Genomic DNA, 18358 nt, shown 5'->3' with positions numbered 1-18358 from the left:
AGACACATAAATCAGTGGAACAAAGGAGAGTTCTCATATATATGGCAACTTATGTTCAACGAGGTACAAAGGAAATTCCATGTCAAAATGATAGTTTTTCCAACAAATGTTGCTGCAGTAATTGGATATCTAGTGGCAAAAAAAAAGCCCAAAAAAACAACTCTCACAGTAGGCACAGATTAACTAAAAATAGATCATTGATTTAAATTAAAAAAAATTTTTTTAAGAGAGAAAAAGTGTACGGGGGTGAGGAGAGAGGGCGGAGGGAGAAAGAGAATCCCAAGTAGGCTCCATGCTTAGCGTGCCTGATCTCATGACCCCGAGATCATAACCCTAGCCTAAATCAAGAGTTGGTCACTTTAACCAACCCAACTACCTAGGCGCCCCATTAATAAAAATTTAAAAATACATGTTTCCCCTGGTATCCAAAAGTAGTGTTCCTATTGAAACCTTTTGTAAGCTGAAATGGCTTAAAGCTAAGAAACTCTTACTATTAATTTATATGGAGAAGTTCTTGAGCATTCCCGGACTCAAAAAATAACCTCTCTTAGGCTTTTTGATACCTTAGGATACATCTTGCTGATGGATGCACAAACTAGAGAAAAAGCATAGATGGTCACAAAGTTCAGAGCTATGTAGGCTTGCTGCTGAGATGCTGAGTCTGTTTCCTGGGCAAGGAGCTGGGTGGTGCCACTCTGGCTGCTCAGGGTGCACGCTGCCTCTGTAGTGACTCACTGCAAAACAAAGGCTAGTTTCACGTTTTGCCTTTTTCATAAAAGCGAAAATTCTCTCCGGATTCTTTTTTTTTTGGTTAGGGAAAACAGGTCTTTTCTAGGGAAAAGTAGGTCTTTAATAAAAGTGAAGTGACTGGAATGTGAACTTTGGAAAAGTGAGGGTTACCTCTATAAGACTTATAGAAGAAAACATAGGAGAAAATCTTTGTGTTATGGGTTAGGCAAGTTATTCTTAGACACAGCACCAAAAGCATGATCCATTAAGGAAAAAGGTAATAAAATGGACTTCATAAAGATTAAAAAGTCTACACAAAAGAGACCTTTATTAAAAGAATGAAAAGACAAGGTAAGGACTGTGAAGAAATATTTGGAAAATATTCCAAAAGACAAAACACTTTTAGGGAAAGATGTAAGGAGAGTAGTATTACATGGAAACTGGAGAATGGCAATCTAGAAGCCATTGACAGATAACCTTCTAGCACTAATTTTTCTTTAACATCTTCCTATCTGTTATAAATTAGGACCTTGTAACCATAAGAGTTAAGGAAGAAAAGATCATGTACTATTAGTCATGTACGATTAAGATCCTCTTTTTTTAGAGTTCGTTTATGTACGTATGTGTAAGTAATCTCTACACCCAGCATGGGGCTCAAACTAGATCAAGAGTCACGTGCTCTTCCAGCTGAGCCAGCCAGGTGCCCCTAAGATGGCTTTTTAAGGGAAAGAAATGCCCCCATATTCTACATAATAACTTTTACTGCTAAGTGTTCAGTGATTGGATGTTTCTACATTTAGTAACTAAAACAAAAAAGTTTGTTACAATTAGTTGAAATACTGATTTTGACCCTTTAGCTTTAAGACAATTATTTCTAGCAGTATTTGTTTTTCTAGTAAAGTTTCTGAGCAATATTTAACCCTTTTTTAATTTTTTTTTTTTTGAGATTTTTATTTATTTGAGAGAGAGAGATTGAGAGAACAAGTGGGAGGAGGGGCAGAGGGAGCAGACTCCCTGCGGAGCAAGGAGCCCATCGCGGAACTCGATCCCAGGACCCTGGGATCATGACCTGAGCCAAAGGCGGAAGCTTAACCGACTGAGCCACCCAGGCACCCCTTAACCCTTTTTTTTCTAGTGGTCCAACTATAGACACATGAGTGAGAAAGTCTCTAATTTTACATTTTTAGGATTTTTAGAATTAAGTTTTAATTTTTTTTCTGGAAAAAATAAAACATAAATGTAAAAAGCGTACAGTATATTTAAAGAGTCTGTTTTTTCTTAGGCCATTTCCCTTTGGAAATAGGGCAGAGATCAGAGAGGAGAGCTTTAATTGTTGCTCACAGAAAGAGCAGTGACCAAGTCTTTTTTTCTATTATGTTTCTGATTTTTTTAAAAAAAATTTTACATTTCACATTCTACAGAATATTGACCTTTTTGATGTACAGTTCAATTTTAACGTGTATAGATTTCTGTAAGCCGCCACTGCTAGCAGGATCCAGAACAGTTCCATCATCCCAACAGTTCCCTTCCTGCAGTCCCCTTGTAGTCACACCCCTTTCCCACCCCTGCTTCAGGCAACCTTGCCATGTTCTTCATCACTACAGTTTTATCTTTTTGAGATATCATATAAATGGAATCATATATACCTTTCAGACTTTGAGCATCATGCCTGTGAGAGTCACTCAAATTTTGCACATATTAGGTTTAATTTAATGAATAAATTTTTATAAAATATCAGTTATTAAAGGCATATCTTTTAATATCAATTCTTAATTTTGTTTATTTTTTTCCCTAAATTTGTACATAAAATCCTGTGGTTATAAAACTCTCACATTGTGTCTTTACTGCAGGTGATTTTGCGGTTCTTCTAAAAGCGGGCATGACCGTGAAGCAAGCAATCGTCTACAACCTCCTCTCTGCCATGATGGCTTACATAGGCATGCTGATAGGCACAGCGGTCGGTCAGTACGCCAATAACATCACACTTTGGATCTTTGCAATCACTGCAGGCATGTTCCTTTACGTAGCCTTGGTGGATATGGTAAGATGTTTTATATTTTTGTTAATACCTGTAAATAGAATGCACCTTCCAAAAAGGGAAGGAATCTTTGGATGTAGTTTGAGAGACTATTTTTTTATTTTATTTATTTATTTTTTTAAAAGACTTTATTTATTTATTTGAGAGAGAGAGAAAGCACATGAGAGGGGGAAGGGTCAGAGAGAGAAGGAGGCTCCCCGCCGAGCAGGGTGCCCGATGCGGGACTCGATCCCAGGACTCCAGGATCATGACCTGAGCCGAAGGCAATGGCTCAACCAACTGAGCCACCCAGGCGCCCTGAGAGACTATTTTAAAAAATATGTGCCTCATTTTAAAACATGATATCCTAAATAGCCTATTAGAGAAGGACAATTAAGTGGGAGAAGGACAATTGGAAATCAGTTGAGATGCTGAGAATTTTTGACTAAAGGATATTACTATTCAAAGTAATCCAGTATTTAGAGATAATTATCATACTATGAAGATTTTGTAATATTAGGGTGTAAGTATTTTGTTGTGGTTAATAAAGTAATTCTTTGAGCTTGTTTTATGGCATACAAGAAATACTATAGCTCTTAGGTAAGCCAGTCTTCTGCAGAAAATGGTGCATATTCCTAGGGATTTATGTAATTTTCCTTATTTCTAACTTTAAAGTTAACAAATCTAAACACTAGCAAATAGTTTTATTTTATTTTTACCTTAATATCTTAAGTATGTTAGGCAGTGTATTTGCAGAACTAGTAGTTTCATTACTTTTTAACTTAGATACTATGTTCACTTTTCTTTCTGGTAGGATTTGTTAGTCTTATTTCAAAATTATGTAACCTAAATTTTTTTTTTTTTTTGTAACCTAAATTTTTAATCACAGAATTACTGCCTACTTACAATAGTTTAGAAAATATCATTAAAAAATAAAAACTATTTACATTCTGTACCTAGAGTTGGCCATTTCCTTGTTTTTTCTTAGACTCTAATACCTCATTTCCTGTCCCCGTGCTCAGCTGATGACCTTTTTTCCTATTTCATGGAGAATACTGAAGCCATCAAGACAACTTCCCAGGGGTTCCCATCACTGTTTCTATTCCTCTCCTTGTATCTGTCCATTTACCCTCCTTCCTATTACAGTGAAGAAATCTGTGTTCCTCACTGAGTCCAACTCCTTAAAGCCATGTCCTGGAACTTGTCCCCTTTCACTAACTTCCTAAAATTCTCCCCTTTCTTCTGTCGCTCATTTTTCTCTCTCTGCTGGATCATTTCTTTGAACATATAAACCTCCTGTACGTCTCACTTAAAAAAGTAGGAGAGGGGCTTTCTTGAACTCCAGTTTCCATTTTAGTCCTCAATCACCGTTTTCTTTCTTGTATAGCAAATTACCCTTTCTTATTTTCTAATTCTCTTCTTTCTTGAGTCTGGCCTCATCAGGTATTCTCCCTCACTGCTCTGCCAGAGTGCTTTGGCCAAATCTGCCACTGACCATGACGTTGCTGAGTCCATGGTCATTTACCCCGTCCATCTTCATTTCACTGGCAGCAGCATTTGGCAGTAGCCTAGTCTCTTCTCTTTGAAATGCTTTCGTGTCTTTTGGCCTCTATGCCACCAGTGTTTGCTGGCTTTCTCACCTTTCTTTCTTGGTTTGTTTTCTGGTTCTCTCCTTCTCCCTTACCTATAAATGTTGGTGAAAGCCCTCTAGGTAATCTCATTTAGTCTCATGACTTTAAATATTTAATGGCTGATAATTCCTACATTTACATCTTTAGCCCAGACCTTTTCCTTAACTCCAGGTCAGTCTGCTTCCTGCTTCCCTGAGTGTCTGAAAGGAATTACAAGCTGAGTATGTTTAGAGCCTAGCTCTTGAGATTGCCAGTCTTAACTCGTTGGACCAGCAACTCCTGTAGGATTCTCTGTCTTATAAATGAAGATTCCATTCTTCTAGTTGCTCAGATCCAAACCCTGATTATTATTCCTCTTTGACTCAACTCTCTCTGTCCCCCCCACCTCTGGCTCATTATAAGTCCTGGGAGGGCTCCACCTCCTAACCACCTCTCTTGCCACCATCTCCTCTTAACTTTCTCCCCGCTTCTGTTGTTGCCCTGTCCACAACATTGAGTCAACAGTCATGCCACTTGGGTGCTTCAAACTCTTCAGTGGCTCCTTATGAATTTCCTCTCCCTCCCCTTAGCCCTCCCTAATTTCTCTCTTTACCTCATCTCCCCCTTTCCCCCCAGAGGCACACACTGCCTCAGGGGCCTGGCCCTTGCTGGTCACTCCATGTGGAATATTTTCCTGCAGACGTTCTCCTGGCTAGCTCCCTCTCTCCTCGTGAGGCTTCCCCTTCTAAAATTTCAACTTCTACCCCAACATTTTACATCTTCTATCCCTACTTCATTTTTTTTTCTCCTTTGCACTTGGATCTTGATCTATTAATAACACACTAAACATTTTACTTATTTATTGAGCTCATTGTGTGCCCCACATGGATGTCCGTTCTGGGAGGGCAAGCTTTTCTGGTAGTATTTCATTTACTACTAGAGAAGTAATTTACAATTAGTTGAATGAAAAATAAATGAGCTAATTTTTTTTTTTTAAGATTTTTATTTATTTATTTGAGAGAGAGAGACTGAGAGAGAGAGCACATGAGAGGGGGTAGGGTCGGGAAGGTCAGAGGGAGAAGCAGACTCCCCGCCGAGCAGGGAGCCCGATGCGGGACTCGATCCAGGGACTCCAGGATCATGACCTGAGCCGAAGGCAGTCGCCCAACCAACTGAGCCACCCAGGCGCCCCTAAATGAGCTAATTTTTATGTTAGGAAGCTAAAGATGTAAAAAGAACAAAGGTAATCTTTACAGTAAGGATTAATAGTCTAATGAAGAAGAAAAGTAGCCATTAATTAGAATTCTTTTGATAACGGGTTACGATAGAGTGGTGCACCATGTTTGTGGAACTATGGAGAGGGGCTGGCTAAAAAATGGGGGAAATAAATTAGGGAAATTTTTCTGGAATGGGAGATCTGAGCTGAGTTGTAAAAACTATAGAAGAGTTTATTAGAAGCAAGAGGAAAGGGCATATGAGAAAGCAGAGTAATGAATAGCATCATTCCTTTAACTAGTGAGTCTGTTCCTGGAACTATATCCTGAGAAAATAACCTAACATGAGTATTGCTAAGAAAACAAGCAAGCAAACAAAAGTAAAGCTGTATTAAAGTATTTTTACAGTAGCATTTATAATGTTATAATTACATTGGAAACACCCTAGATATCCAAGAAGAAAAACTACCCACGTATATTTTAGGATTTTAATGGCACTGAAATTATTTTTTTTCTCATATTAAATGGAAAAAATGGATTAAGAAATTACATCCATAGTCATCAGGTAGATGTTGGCCAGATCGTGACAGTCACACAAAGTGTAGTGCTATAAAAAATGAGAATTTATCTTGTAAATTTTGAGGAGCCATTACAAGGTTTAACCAACAATGACATGCTCATATTTTTGTTTTAGAAAGACCACTTTGACTATAGAGAGGAGTTGTTCATTCATTTACAGTCATTCATATGATAGCAACAGTATCAGAAGTTTTAGTTTGAGATATCTTTAGGACATCCAGGTGGAAGTATCCACCTGGTTTTAAGGGCTTTGCATAGCAACTATTTTATCAACCAGCTTGGAAGCACTGTTGCATTTTAACAGGTATGATCATACCAGTAGGTACGGCTGGCTCTTCGCTGTGGTTACGATCAACAAATACGGGTGTGGGCATTCAGGATAGAATTGAATGGAGGAAGGCATAGTGCCTCTTCTGGCTGGTATGTACATATATCTAGAGGGGGTATATCTGTGAAACATCCTGTATGTGTTATTTATGCTTCAGTGTTAAGGAAAGCCAGATTTAAAAGTTTTTGTCATAATGAAAACTTGAGGAAAGGAGAAAAGATAAAATAGTCTTCTTACTAGAACCACAGGTAGGAGGTTGCCAGGTTTAGTTTTAATCCATTAACCAGAGGTTAGCAAACTTTCTGTAAAGGGACAGATAGTACATACTTAGGCTTTGTAGCCCATGTAGTCTCTATCACAGTCAGTCAGCTCTGCTGTCTATAGTCCTTTCTGTCACGATTACTTAACTCTGCTCGAAAGAACAGGAGCCTCCATTAGCCGTTATGTATTACTGCCATAGACTTTGGAACAAAATAGATGGCAGCATGAAGTGGTTCTTAAATAGGACCCTCAGGAGATTGTTAAATGTACTGTAACGAATGTCAGAATATGGTAGTTGGATTAGTTGTACTCATTATTTAATAATGAACAATAGTGTTTTCTCCTAGCAGGCGTTATGTTCTTAATACTACACTTTTCCCCTCTGAACCGAAAGGCACCAAGATATTGTTTGGAGTAAAGCTTAGTGTCTAAGAGAGTAGCATATCAGTGTCATCTTTTTGATGATTGCAAGCTTGAAAATTGGAATACACAGGAAACAAGAAAATGAAACGTGGAAGTAGCAGTTCTTTCACAATTTTGATTAGATATGGGTGGAAAGACTTTATGCTTTTAATAATGCACGTTCATTTCTTTAACAAATCTTATTTACTTAAATTAAGACTTAAGTTTTACACTTTGAACTATGCATTATTCTTAAATGTAATAGTATATGCTTATGCTTTAGAAATTGAACTATAAACTTCAATGAACTGTGCTTTTAAAGGTGTTGGAAACATGCAGGTTTTTGAAATTGTATCACGATTAAGAGAGAGAGGACCCTGTGAAGGCAGGGTGCACCACTTGGTGGTGGTCCGGCTGGATAGCTTTGAGAGACTATTTTCTCTATTACTGCAAGGAAAACAACAGCTCAGGGGCATAGAGACAACCAATTAGGAATCGTCTGTAAATGTCTGTCCTTGCTCTCATGTGCAGCTGGATATGAGAATTTTAAATGGAAAGGGTAAAGAAATGAAAAGTCTTGAATTAGGTATCCCCCCAAAGAATCTTATGTTCTCAGCGCTTTTAAGATCAGTAAATGTGGTGGTCTTTCCTGGAGAGTTTTATTGGCAATAATAAATTGTCTTATACTTCAACATAAAGCAAATGATAAGGTCAGTGGACGGTAACTTTAGAAAATGGCTAATGCATATATTTGCATTTGTTCAGGGTTTAGAAGGGAACAGATTTAGTACTTACTACATAGCTAGAGCATAAACCTTGTCAACGTTTGGACGAAATATGTGTTATGGTTAGCATTATGTTGAATAGAATAATTTTATTTGTAGTTATGCTTTATTCATTAAAGTAGAAGAATGTAAAAAAAATTAAGCAGAGTATTATACAAAATTGCTTGTAAGTATCTGTTTTTGTTTTTTTTTTTTCCAGCTTCCAGAAATGTTGCATGGTGATGGTGACAATGAAGAACATGGCTTTTGTCCAGTGGGGCAATTCATTCTTCAGAATTTAGGATTGCTGTTTGGATTTGCCATTATGCTGGTGATTGCCCTCTATGAAGACAAAATTGTGTTTGACCTCCAGTTTTAACCATTCCCAGTAATCATTGTGGATTACGAGAATGATACCATGCAGCCTTGCATCTGTTCCTAGTACTGTATGCACATTGCTCAAAGAAAAGTCAATGGCTTGCACTACTTACAAGTTCCATAGATTTGAGCCTAACCACAAAAGACTGGTGCTCAGTACTGCTTTTCCCTGTGTGAAGGGGTCTTTTAAAAATATAAAGCTTGTGATAAAGGAGAAAACGGGACTCCATGAACCAATGTTGATATAGGTTTGATTAAGACTTTTAAAAAAATAATCATATAAAACACTAAAGTAGTCTCTTTGGTAGTAGAAACTTCTGTGGCTATGCAGAAATAGAAATTGAACCAAAAAATCATTTAAACTTTAAAAATATTTTAAATGGACTTCGGGCAGACTTTTCTTTGTGCTAAAAATGAATTGTAGTGTCCTTTAATTCAGTTACATATATACCTAAGGTAATGGGGATCAACTTGATACAATTTTGAAACTGCATAAAGTAGGCTGTAGGAACTAGAGGAGAACTCAGGCTGCATTAGTGTATGAATTTAGCATTGGGAAAAGCCCTTATTCTTGAATCTAGAGTTACTATTTTTGTATATATCGGCATAGTGTTTAAACTTGCAGCCTAAACTACTGAACTTTGTGATTGTATGTTTGTGTGAGCTTCAGTTTAATGAAAGATTCATAATGGTTCTTTGTATTAATATTATACCTGGTGTTTGGGTGTTTTTTCTTTCAAACTTCAATTTTGTTTTTGTTTCTTGGGATTTTTGGAGGGGGTAGGGAGTTGGAGCATGTGGTAAAATGTTTTTTTTTTTGTTAAAAGTGTGACCCTCTAGGAAATATCAGAAAAAAGAAGAACCCAAACATGGTCGAAATATTCAGCTTTCCTATTTTAACAGTACTAACCAGTTATTTGGGAAATTTAAGTTCTAAATGTATGCATTGCTTTACCAGTTTGGTTTTGGAACCTAGAGCACGTGCTGTGACTGGCAGGAAGGTAAGGCAGAAAACCCAAGTTTACCATGTCCATAATCTCTACATGTCAATTAAAATGGCTATAAGGATAATCTCCATCGATACCATGGCTATCATGGTACCAAGTGACTTGGAAGATACACTTAAATAATGCAGATGAAATCACTTGATCATTCTGTGCCAAGATATGCTATTGGTGCCTGATAGGGACTAGTCTCTTAGAGGTGCCCTGTTCTAGCATAATTGAGTGATTTGTGAGAAGTGCAAACCATGTTTATCCTGAATTTTGACCTAATAATTTGTAGTACTAGTCATATTGCATGTAGCTTTCTGTTTACGTCTTGTGCCACATGGTCTTCATTTATGCCCGGTAAAGTGTATCTGAACTATGTGCAGGCAGCTTTGTTTTAATCCGCTTGGCTACCAATGCAGCTGCTTTAAAAATCTTACTGCTCAAATATTTAAGAGCCAAACTCCTTCCATTCCATTTAAAGTGTTTGCATTTAGCCCTCCTTCTCTCCTCAGCAACTTTCCTCTTCATGAACTTTAAAAAAATAAAACTTTGAGAGTAGCACATGTATCCAGGTAGTAAGAGTCTTGCCAGTGTTTCTTCTTTATGCTGTAAGCAAGGAAGCTGAGGTGTTCTTTTCTTAATTTATGCCTGAATTTGAAAAATTACTTCTGGCTTTCTCCATGGCCTCCTGTAATAAGTAGATGTTTTCTACATAAAATATTTTCAGCATTGGGCACTGAATTAGCACAGTCCTCATCTCATTGCTTGGCCCTTCAAGCAACCTAGCTACAAGGTGCTGATATTTTATTTAGTACTGCCAACTTCAAGTGATTAAAATATCTTGCTTTCTGAACCAAGATATATTTCTAGTTCCTTTTTGCATTTTTATACCCAAGGAGGATTCTGCATTCCAGCATTAAATCTGCTTAATTTTAAAACTTTTTTGAAAAGCAACAGTTGGAATATATTCCCAGTCTTAAAGGTCTGGTTTAAAGCAAACAAGTTCTGCTGAAGTATATGAAGTTTTATATTCTCTAAAAAAGTGGTATTACCTTCATCTGCTAGATTTTTTTAACCTATTAAGAGGGCTGTAACAGTTGCTGCTAGTATTTTGTTAGGGTTCCACCAGTATTTAGTTTCCACATCATTCTAGTGTATAGTTTCAAGTCTTACTAGACAATCTGAATTCCACTACATTTCTGTTTGGCTCCAACATTCCATTTAGCTTGACCAGTCTAATTTAACTTGTGTTTGTTGGAGGTCATTCATGTTACTTGTACAATGCTGTCACTGTGTGACATCCATACGAATTTTGGTGTATATCACATTGCATTCAATCAGCTGTGATTATGCGTAGAAATACTATAGTAACTAGATGCAGTGTGAATTTTTTCCATTAACAGTAAGTCAGTGGCTTAAAGATGATTATGGTCCTGCAAGGTGATACTTGCTAAAATATCTAAACTTTTTTGTTGTTGTTGTAACTGAATCATTTTTTAAAAATTTATAAAGCTGGAAATGATCAAATGCTGTTTTTTTCATTGTCAACAGTGGTGTGTCATTTTATGTATGTTCCTAATGCTTATGGAACTCTCCCAAAATAAAGTTATTCAAAAAGAGCAAATACACCAGTGTGTTTTCTTTAGTCTTTATTTCAGAACATTTCCTTACACTGAAGTAGGCGTCATTTTAAAAATATAGGTTGCATTTGCACATAAATTTATAATTAAGTACAGCTTTAAGTGAAATTGACTTAAACCAAATTGTTTATATTTTCTTCCCAGCCATCTAACAAGAAATAGGAACAGGGAAATTGTGTCTTCGAATTACGAATTAAGTTGACATAATAACGCTACACCCCGTCCAATCCAGTGCTCCATGGGTTGATCAGAGGGAAGAGTCATGGCAATAACAAAATTTGTAGAATGACCAGTGGTGGATAATGTTCCTCTCCGCTCACTTGTCTTATACAATGGAGCAACATAACTTGGTCGTTCTGGTATATCTACCCTCTTACAGGGCTTTAGCCACATCTGGAAGAAAGTGCATAAAAGTTTTTTTAAGTCAAGAGTGTTATATTTACATTTGAACCTAATAGGATATGTTCACTTCTATGTCTGCAAATTTTTGTGGCCCAAATAGATTTTATTTTTGTTAGCAGTACTGCCATTGTTCAAAACATTTAATTTGTATTAGCACTTTTTTAAAATTGAAGTATAATTGTTATATTAGTTTCAGGTGTACAACATAATGATTCAACAATTCTGTACATCACTCAGTGCTCATCAAGTAAGTAAACTCCCCAAATGTCACTAAATAATGTTATTACAATCTTACTATATATATCCCCTATATTGTACTTTTCATCTCTGTACTCATTTATTATATAATGGAACTTTGTATATCTTAATCCCCTTTATCTATTTCATCCACCCTCCCCTCGATCTCCCACTTCCCCTCTAGCAACCACCAATTTGCTCTCTGTATTTAAGAGTCTGGGGGTTTTTTTGTCTCCATTTCTTAAGATTCCACATGAGCGAAATCATATGGTATTTGTCTTTCTCTTCTTTCACTTACCATTATACCCTCTAGGTCTATCCATGTTGTTGTAAATGGCAAGATCTCATTCTTTTTTATGGCTGAAAAATATTCTATAGAATATTATGTATATACATTGATATACACCTACATATAATATTTTATATATAGCCACATCTTTATCCACTCATCTGTTGATAGACTCTTGGTATGCTTCCATATCTTGACTGTTGTTTCCGTTTATCTTACCCAGTAATGGAATTACTGGATCATACAGTATTTCTATTTTTAATTTTTTGAGGAACCTCCATGCTGTTTTTTCCACAGTGGCTGCAGTAGTTTGCATTTCCACCAGCAGTGCACAAGGGTTCCTTTTTCTCCACTTGTCTTTTTAATTCTATCAATTCTGGCAGGTGTCAGGTGGTAACTCATTGTGATTTTCATTTGCATTTCCCTGATGATTAGTGATGAAGAGCATCATTTCATGTTTGTGTTTACCATCTGTAGCTGGTCTTTGGAAAACTGTCTATTCAGGTCTTCTGCCTATTTTTTAATTAATTGTTCTTTTGCTCTTGAGTTATATGTTTTTTATGTATTTTGGATATTAACCCCTTATTGGATAGAATCATTTGCAAATATCTTCCCCCATTCAGGAGATTGCCTTTTTCTTTTGTTAATGGTTTCCTTCACTACGCAAAAGCTTTTTATTTTAATGTAGTCCCAGTAGCTTATTTTTGCTTTCCTTGCCTTAGGTGACCTATCTAGAAAAATGTTGCTAAAGCCAATGCCGAGGAGATTACTGCCTATGTTTTCTTCTATTTTATGGTTTCAGGTCCCATATTTTGGTCTTTAATCCATTTTGAATTTATTTTTGTGTATGGTGTAAGAAAATGGTCCAGTTTCATTCTTTTGCATGTAGCTGTCCCATTTTCCCAGCACCTTTTGCTGAAGAGACTGTCTTTTCCCCCATTGTATATTCTTGCCTCCTTCACTGTAGATTAATTAGTCATATAAGTATGGGATTATATCTGCATTGATCTGTATGTCTGTTTTTGTGCCAGTACCATACTATTTTGATTAGGTGGCTTTGTAGGATATCTTACAATCTGAAATGGTGATGTCTTCAGCTTTGTTCTTTTTTCTCAAGATTACTTTGGCTATTCGGGGTGTATTATGGTTCCATACAAATTTTGGTATTCTAGTTTTGTGAGCAATGCTGTTGGTATTTTGATGGGGATTGCATAAAATCCATAGATTGCTTTGGGTAGTATGGACATTTTAACTACTAATTCTTCTGACCCATAAGCATGGAATGGCTTTCCATTTGTGTTGTTTTCAATTTCACAGTATAGGTCCTTCACTTACTTGGGTAAGTTTATTCGTAGGCATTTTGCTCAGAACTTTTTTTAGTGCTCTAAGTGTTCTCAGAACTATTTTCAGAGCCAACTAAATGAGAAAAAATAATTATTTTCACCTCTCAAGAAACATGTTATCCATGTATTTTTCACCTCTTCACCATACTTACCTGGGGATGACTTTTGACTGTTTCCATTAACAACAACAAAATCATAAAGGGAACCACTACCATTGATAATCATGTCACCGTATCAATTAATTTAATAAAGGCCAATCTCAAAAAAAATCTGAAAGGATTTTGTCAGTGATTCTAGAACTTAGATCACCTCGCCATTTTAGGTGACTATTTTAAAGGACCTATTACATACACTGTGCTGTTTAAATACCCACTTTATTTTTAGAAAGTCATTAGCCAAGTTCCTAAAATATTAAGCACTGTTAAACCTAACTAACCTAACCAATCTCAAAAAAAAAAAAAAAAAAATGATGTGGGGCAAGTTGATCTCTGAATTTAAGAGTAAAGAACAAACTATGGTCATAATGATGATATAGTGTTTTGTTTTAAAATCTAATTGAATTCCTTTGTCCACTACAGTAGCAGCAATCCTTGAGGGGATAATGGCTTGACAGCCCCACTGTTGAGAGCCCCCTTTTAGGTTTCTCAGGTCAAAATAAATTGTATGAATGTGTTAATAGGGATGCTAGTCTGTGTTTCTCCCACATTATTGTGGAATCCATAAAGCCGTTTTTCGGATATAGTTAAATACAAGGACTCAACAACACTTAAGGTGAGTATATTTCACTTTAGCCAAGAACGCATTTTCTTAACGAGAATTTTTCTAAGTGACTTACTTATTCAAGAGAATCATCCACTTATAAATCCCTTTGTATTCATTGCAAACTACCTTAAAAGACTTTCCATGTAATAGAAGAAAAATTCTAATCAGCTTCTGAAATTGTAAACGTTTGCCCTGTGACTTTAAATTTGGGTTTCCTATTTAAAACTCTCTGTCCATACATAGTATCTTAGCAGGTTTGTGGAATTGGCTGTTAGCTGATCCCTCACTGAGCCTGTTAGGATTTTTGCCTAAGCTGCTCCCAGTGTCCCACAAACAATACAGGTAAATCCACAGCCTATATTTTATCACACCATCCCAGACAGGCCTTTCCAAGTGTGTGAAAATCTATCTAGGCATTTTTTCATGATGCAGTAACAGATGGAAACAGTATCTTCCATAGCTTAGGTGGCCCATGCTGAAGATAGGTTCCTAGCAAACAAACATTTTCATGTGGATGGTTTTCATATAGTAATCTTTTAGTCTACAAGTATTTTTAGGTCAAGGTATATGTAAGAAATACAAATATCTATGTACATAGGCATATGTGAATACATATATACAGTCAATCCTCATTCTTCCTGGATTCTGTATTTGCAAATCTGCTTATCACTGAAATTTATTCATCATACTAAAACCAATACTCTGTTTTATGATCATTCACAGGCATGCTCAGAGCCTCAAAAAATGTGAGGCGGGTGCCTGGGGTGGCTCAGATGGTTAAGCGTCTGCCTTCAGCTCAGGTCATGATCCCAGCGTCCTGGGATCGAGTCCCGCATCGGGCTCCCTGCTCCTTGGGAGCCTGCTTCTCCCTCTGCCTCTCTTTCTGTCTTTCATGAATAAATAAATAAAATCTTTAAAAAAAAAAACCAAAAAAACAAAACAAAAAAGAAAGTGAGCCACCAAACAAGTACATTCCCAGCTGAGGTTGAACCTGGTGACATTCTGTTTTTCTATTTCACCTCTCGTAAATGGAAACAAGTTTCCTTTTGATAGGTTATTTAAAAGGAGTTTTTTGCATTTTTTTGTTTGCTTGTTTGTTTTCGTGATTTCCCTGTTTAAAATGGCACTTAAATGTAGTGCTCTGGTGCTATCTAGTGTTTTGAGTGCAAGGCTGAGATGGGCCTTACGGAGGAAATACTATAAGGTTCATCCAGGCATGAGTTACAGTGCTGTTGTCCATGAGTTCAATGTTAATGAATCAAAAGTATATATTAAATATGGCATTTTTAAACAAACAAAACGAGTTTATGTCTTGATCGGTTAACAAAAATGTGAACAGAGGATCGTAGAAACTTAACCTTGTATTTCTACTAGGAGCTGTGGTTCAGCATTCACTAATTCAGTGCTGGCAGGAGCTTTATAAAACATAATTACCGTGAATGGGAATGACTGTGTGGGGGGGGTGTGTGTGTATAAAAATAGCATCCCCCTGCCCCCGTATTGGCATATTAAATACTAACCACAGGCACTGTATCATAAAGAATTTTGGGATGTGATTCTGCAAGTTTCTTGATCTTTCTATTCCAGGAAGCTCCATCCAAAAATAATCCATGAATGAAAACACCTAAATATAAAAGAAGTAGGTTAATACACCTGTTTAAATATGCATATTGATTAAGTTCTGAATCTGAAATTCCTATAAGTGAGTGCTCTGCAGAGGATACTAGGTCAGCAGCCTAAGCCTTGTTCTAAAATAAAAGCAATATTCTGAATGCTTCATCTTAACATCCATATTCTAAGAATATCTATACTTTGCCTAGTTAATTCAATAATAAGATTTAATGTGGAAAATAAAAAAGAAATTTTAAATTAGTCTATGGGAAATTCTCAGTCTGGGTGAACAGTATCAGATTTATATTTTTAATTGGCCAGTGATTATAATGTGAGAGGCCATGGAATCTGCAAGAAAAATTCTTAATGTAGTTGTAAGGGATCCAGTGGCTTCTAGGAAGCATGTGAAGAGAATATCCTTGCTCAGGTCTCTAATATCGTGAAAGTTATTTCTCTCTTCCCCTTCTAGAATTTATTCTCACTCCCAGATCTCTCCTTAGTCTGTGTGAGAGAACACAAGGATGAACTCCCTCTGGAACGTAATGTCATACACTATCCACTGAAGAAGAACACAAATTAGGAAATCACTGAAACTCCGATCCTTTTGTCCTTTTGTATAAAGCCTCACAAATTGAATATAAGTATATATGCACATGAAAACATTTCATCGTAATGGTTGCACAGACGAGAAGGGAAGCAGTGTGGAACTTAGACCTAGGTCTTAGTTCCTAATTTTCTGTGTGACGTTGAGCAAGTCTTTTAACTTTAGGCCTGTTTGGTCCTCTGAGAACAACGGAAAACTGAAAATGCCTACTTTGTCTACCTTGTAGAGTTGTTAGAGTCAAATTAGCTAAGATCGCCAAAAGCACTTCGTAAAGTTGTATATAAAAATCCACATGGGCCGTGCTGTCCAATAGGACTTTGTGTAATGATAGAAATATTCTATATCTGTACTTTCTAATATGGTAGCCACTGGCTATTAAAGACCTGAAACATGGCTAGTGTGACTGAGGGACTTTAATTACAATTTAATTTTAAAAGCCACATGTGGATAATCCAGTGATAGATGTTGAGGGGGAGGAAGACTTTCTCCTCTCTAGGTTTTAACTGATGGAAAGAATAGTTGGAATAAAGTATCAGTTTTATTAACGGGCAAAGCACTTGTCCAGTAACTTTTCAAGTATTACTCTGGTAAAGCTAAATTGCAAAATGCACCTTGAGCCTGGAGCAATGTTGGGGATAGACCTGCCTAAGGGAGAGAGGTTGGTCTGTAACCACATCCTACATACTAATCTTTCCAGCCAGATCCAAGGCCTGCAGGGCAGCCACAGTAATAGATGGGAACAGGGAAACAGAAAACTACAGAGAGGTCCAGAGAGCCATTTAATACCCTGCCCCATTGACTTGTAAGCATGGCCCAGTAAATCTCTGGTTCTAACCAATTAGATTATCTATTCCTCACTTGGGGAAGAAAGATAATGTCAGAAAAAGTGAACAGTTCATTTCAACACCTAAGAAAAGTGGCAATAAGGATAAAATTAACGCCAACCCAGCAACAATTTTATAGGAAATCTGATGGGGATATACAAACACGTTTCTCTTTCCTATGTATTTCCCATACGGACCATAGGGAAGACACAAGATCTAAAAGGATAGGTAGATGTTAACTGGGTCCTGGTTCAGAACCGCTCCTACTCTAGCCAGACCTTTGCCATCTAGGATGTGGTCGGCATACAGTGTCAGCTAGGGCTTCTTCAGCTCCTCTCTTCACCATTTTTTGCCTCCTTGCTGTGTAATGCCCTTCACTGGGGACTCTGAGTTCCCGTTAGTACTAATAATTCAGATAAGAGGAATCTTAGCAAGTACAGCTAGAATGTATGATTCCAAATCTATGCAGATTTACAGTGGCATGGTGGCCACTTTACAAGTCACTTTTAAGAGTGACCTTTTTCATTGTTTAATTTAATCTTAGGTAAATAAGGCTGACTTCTTTGTGAACCCCAGAACCCAGAAACAGGCAACACACTAAAGTGTGTATGAAAGAGACAGGCTGATGGAATGGTAGAGATAAACTGCGGAGGGCAAAAAATAGTCTAGCCCAAGCTTTTCCCAGGTGTGATCTGGGTTCCTCCCATGAGGGTCCCATAAGAAAGGTGTTCCTTGGGAAAAGTCCATTGCTCCAAATCATTCCATGGAATCTCATTTTATTTTGATAGTTAGCTAAGTTGGAAGGAAAAAACAGGAATGACAAAAAATGCTATATTGTGGATATCTGTGTTTATTGGTGAAAATGTATGTGTGTGTCTGGGTGTGTGTGTGTGTGTGTGTACAAAACAAACATTCACAAATTAGTGACTGTCTCCCAGCTATTATAAATCAAACCTTGGCTGATACTTTAGTATTCAGTGAAATGGTTTATTTAACTGATGGTTACTCTACTACATGATCTCAGAACACTAAATGGTCCTTATTAATCCTTAAATTGTACTTGATATCTGTTCCACTATTTTCCAGATAATTTTGGATTTTAATATATTTAGATCTTGAATAAGAGCAGTTGTGGGTTAAGTTAGTAAATCACTGTAAAAAGAAATACCAATGACCTTGTACCATGTCTAAGTTCAGTGTATAATGATTGGCAATTCAGTAGTTTTATCTTAAATATTAACTAGTTTATAAAACTTCAGGCAATGCTCTTAGTAATTCTATTTTTTTTTTTAAGATTTTATTTATTTGACAGAGAGAGAGATAGCGAGAGCAGGAACACAAGCAGGGGGAATGGGAGAGGGAGAAGAAGGCT

The 18358-nt window shown here is 36.8% G+C and overlaps 2 protein-coding genes across 3 annotated transcripts in view; one reads left to right on the top strand and one right to left on the bottom strand.

Annotated features, from left to right (window-relative positions):
* Positions 1-9921, top strand: part of SLC39A10 (solute carrier family 39 member 10) — a 67093-nt gene extending 57172 nt beyond the window's left edge. Inside the window, exons 9-10 of one of the 2 annotated variants that reach the window (XM_035007497.1) lie at positions 2580-2770; positions 8125-9921. In XM_035007497.1, the coding sequence (XP_034863388.1) occupies positions 2580-2770; positions 8125-8283 (350 nt within the window). In that variant the 3' untranslated portion in view covers positions 8284-9921. The remainder of the gene's footprint in view (positions 1-2579; positions 2771-8124) is intronic. The other variant, XM_035007498.1, reaches the window with a different exon arrangement.
* A 1075-nt stretch (positions 9922-10996) lies between these two features.
* The window catches only part of DNAH7 (dynein axonemal heavy chain 7), a 243597-nt gene continuing 236235 nt past the window's right edge, over positions 10997-18358 (bottom strand). The window contains exons 64-65 of the mRNA XM_035008349.1: positions 15468-15571; positions 10997-11307 (exon numbers count right to left, since the gene is read on the bottom strand). Of these exons, the coding sequence (XP_034864240.1) occupies positions 11101-11307; positions 15468-15571 (311 nt within the window). The 3' untranslated portion in view covers positions 10997-11100. The remainder of the gene's footprint in view (positions 11308-15467; positions 15572-18358) is intronic.

This window comes from Mirounga leonina, unplaced genomic scaffold (genome assembly GCF_011800145.1).
Source record: "Mirounga leonina isolate KUSES-001 unplaced genomic scaffold, KU_Mleo_1.0 Mir_151, whole genome shotgun sequence".
Classification (NCBI taxonomy): domain Eukaryota; kingdom Metazoa; phylum Chordata; class Mammalia; order Carnivora; family Phocidae; genus Mirounga; species Mirounga leonina.
The sequence above is the reverse complement of the archived record's forward strand: the minus strand, read 5'-3'. Positions and strand labels throughout refer to the sequence as shown.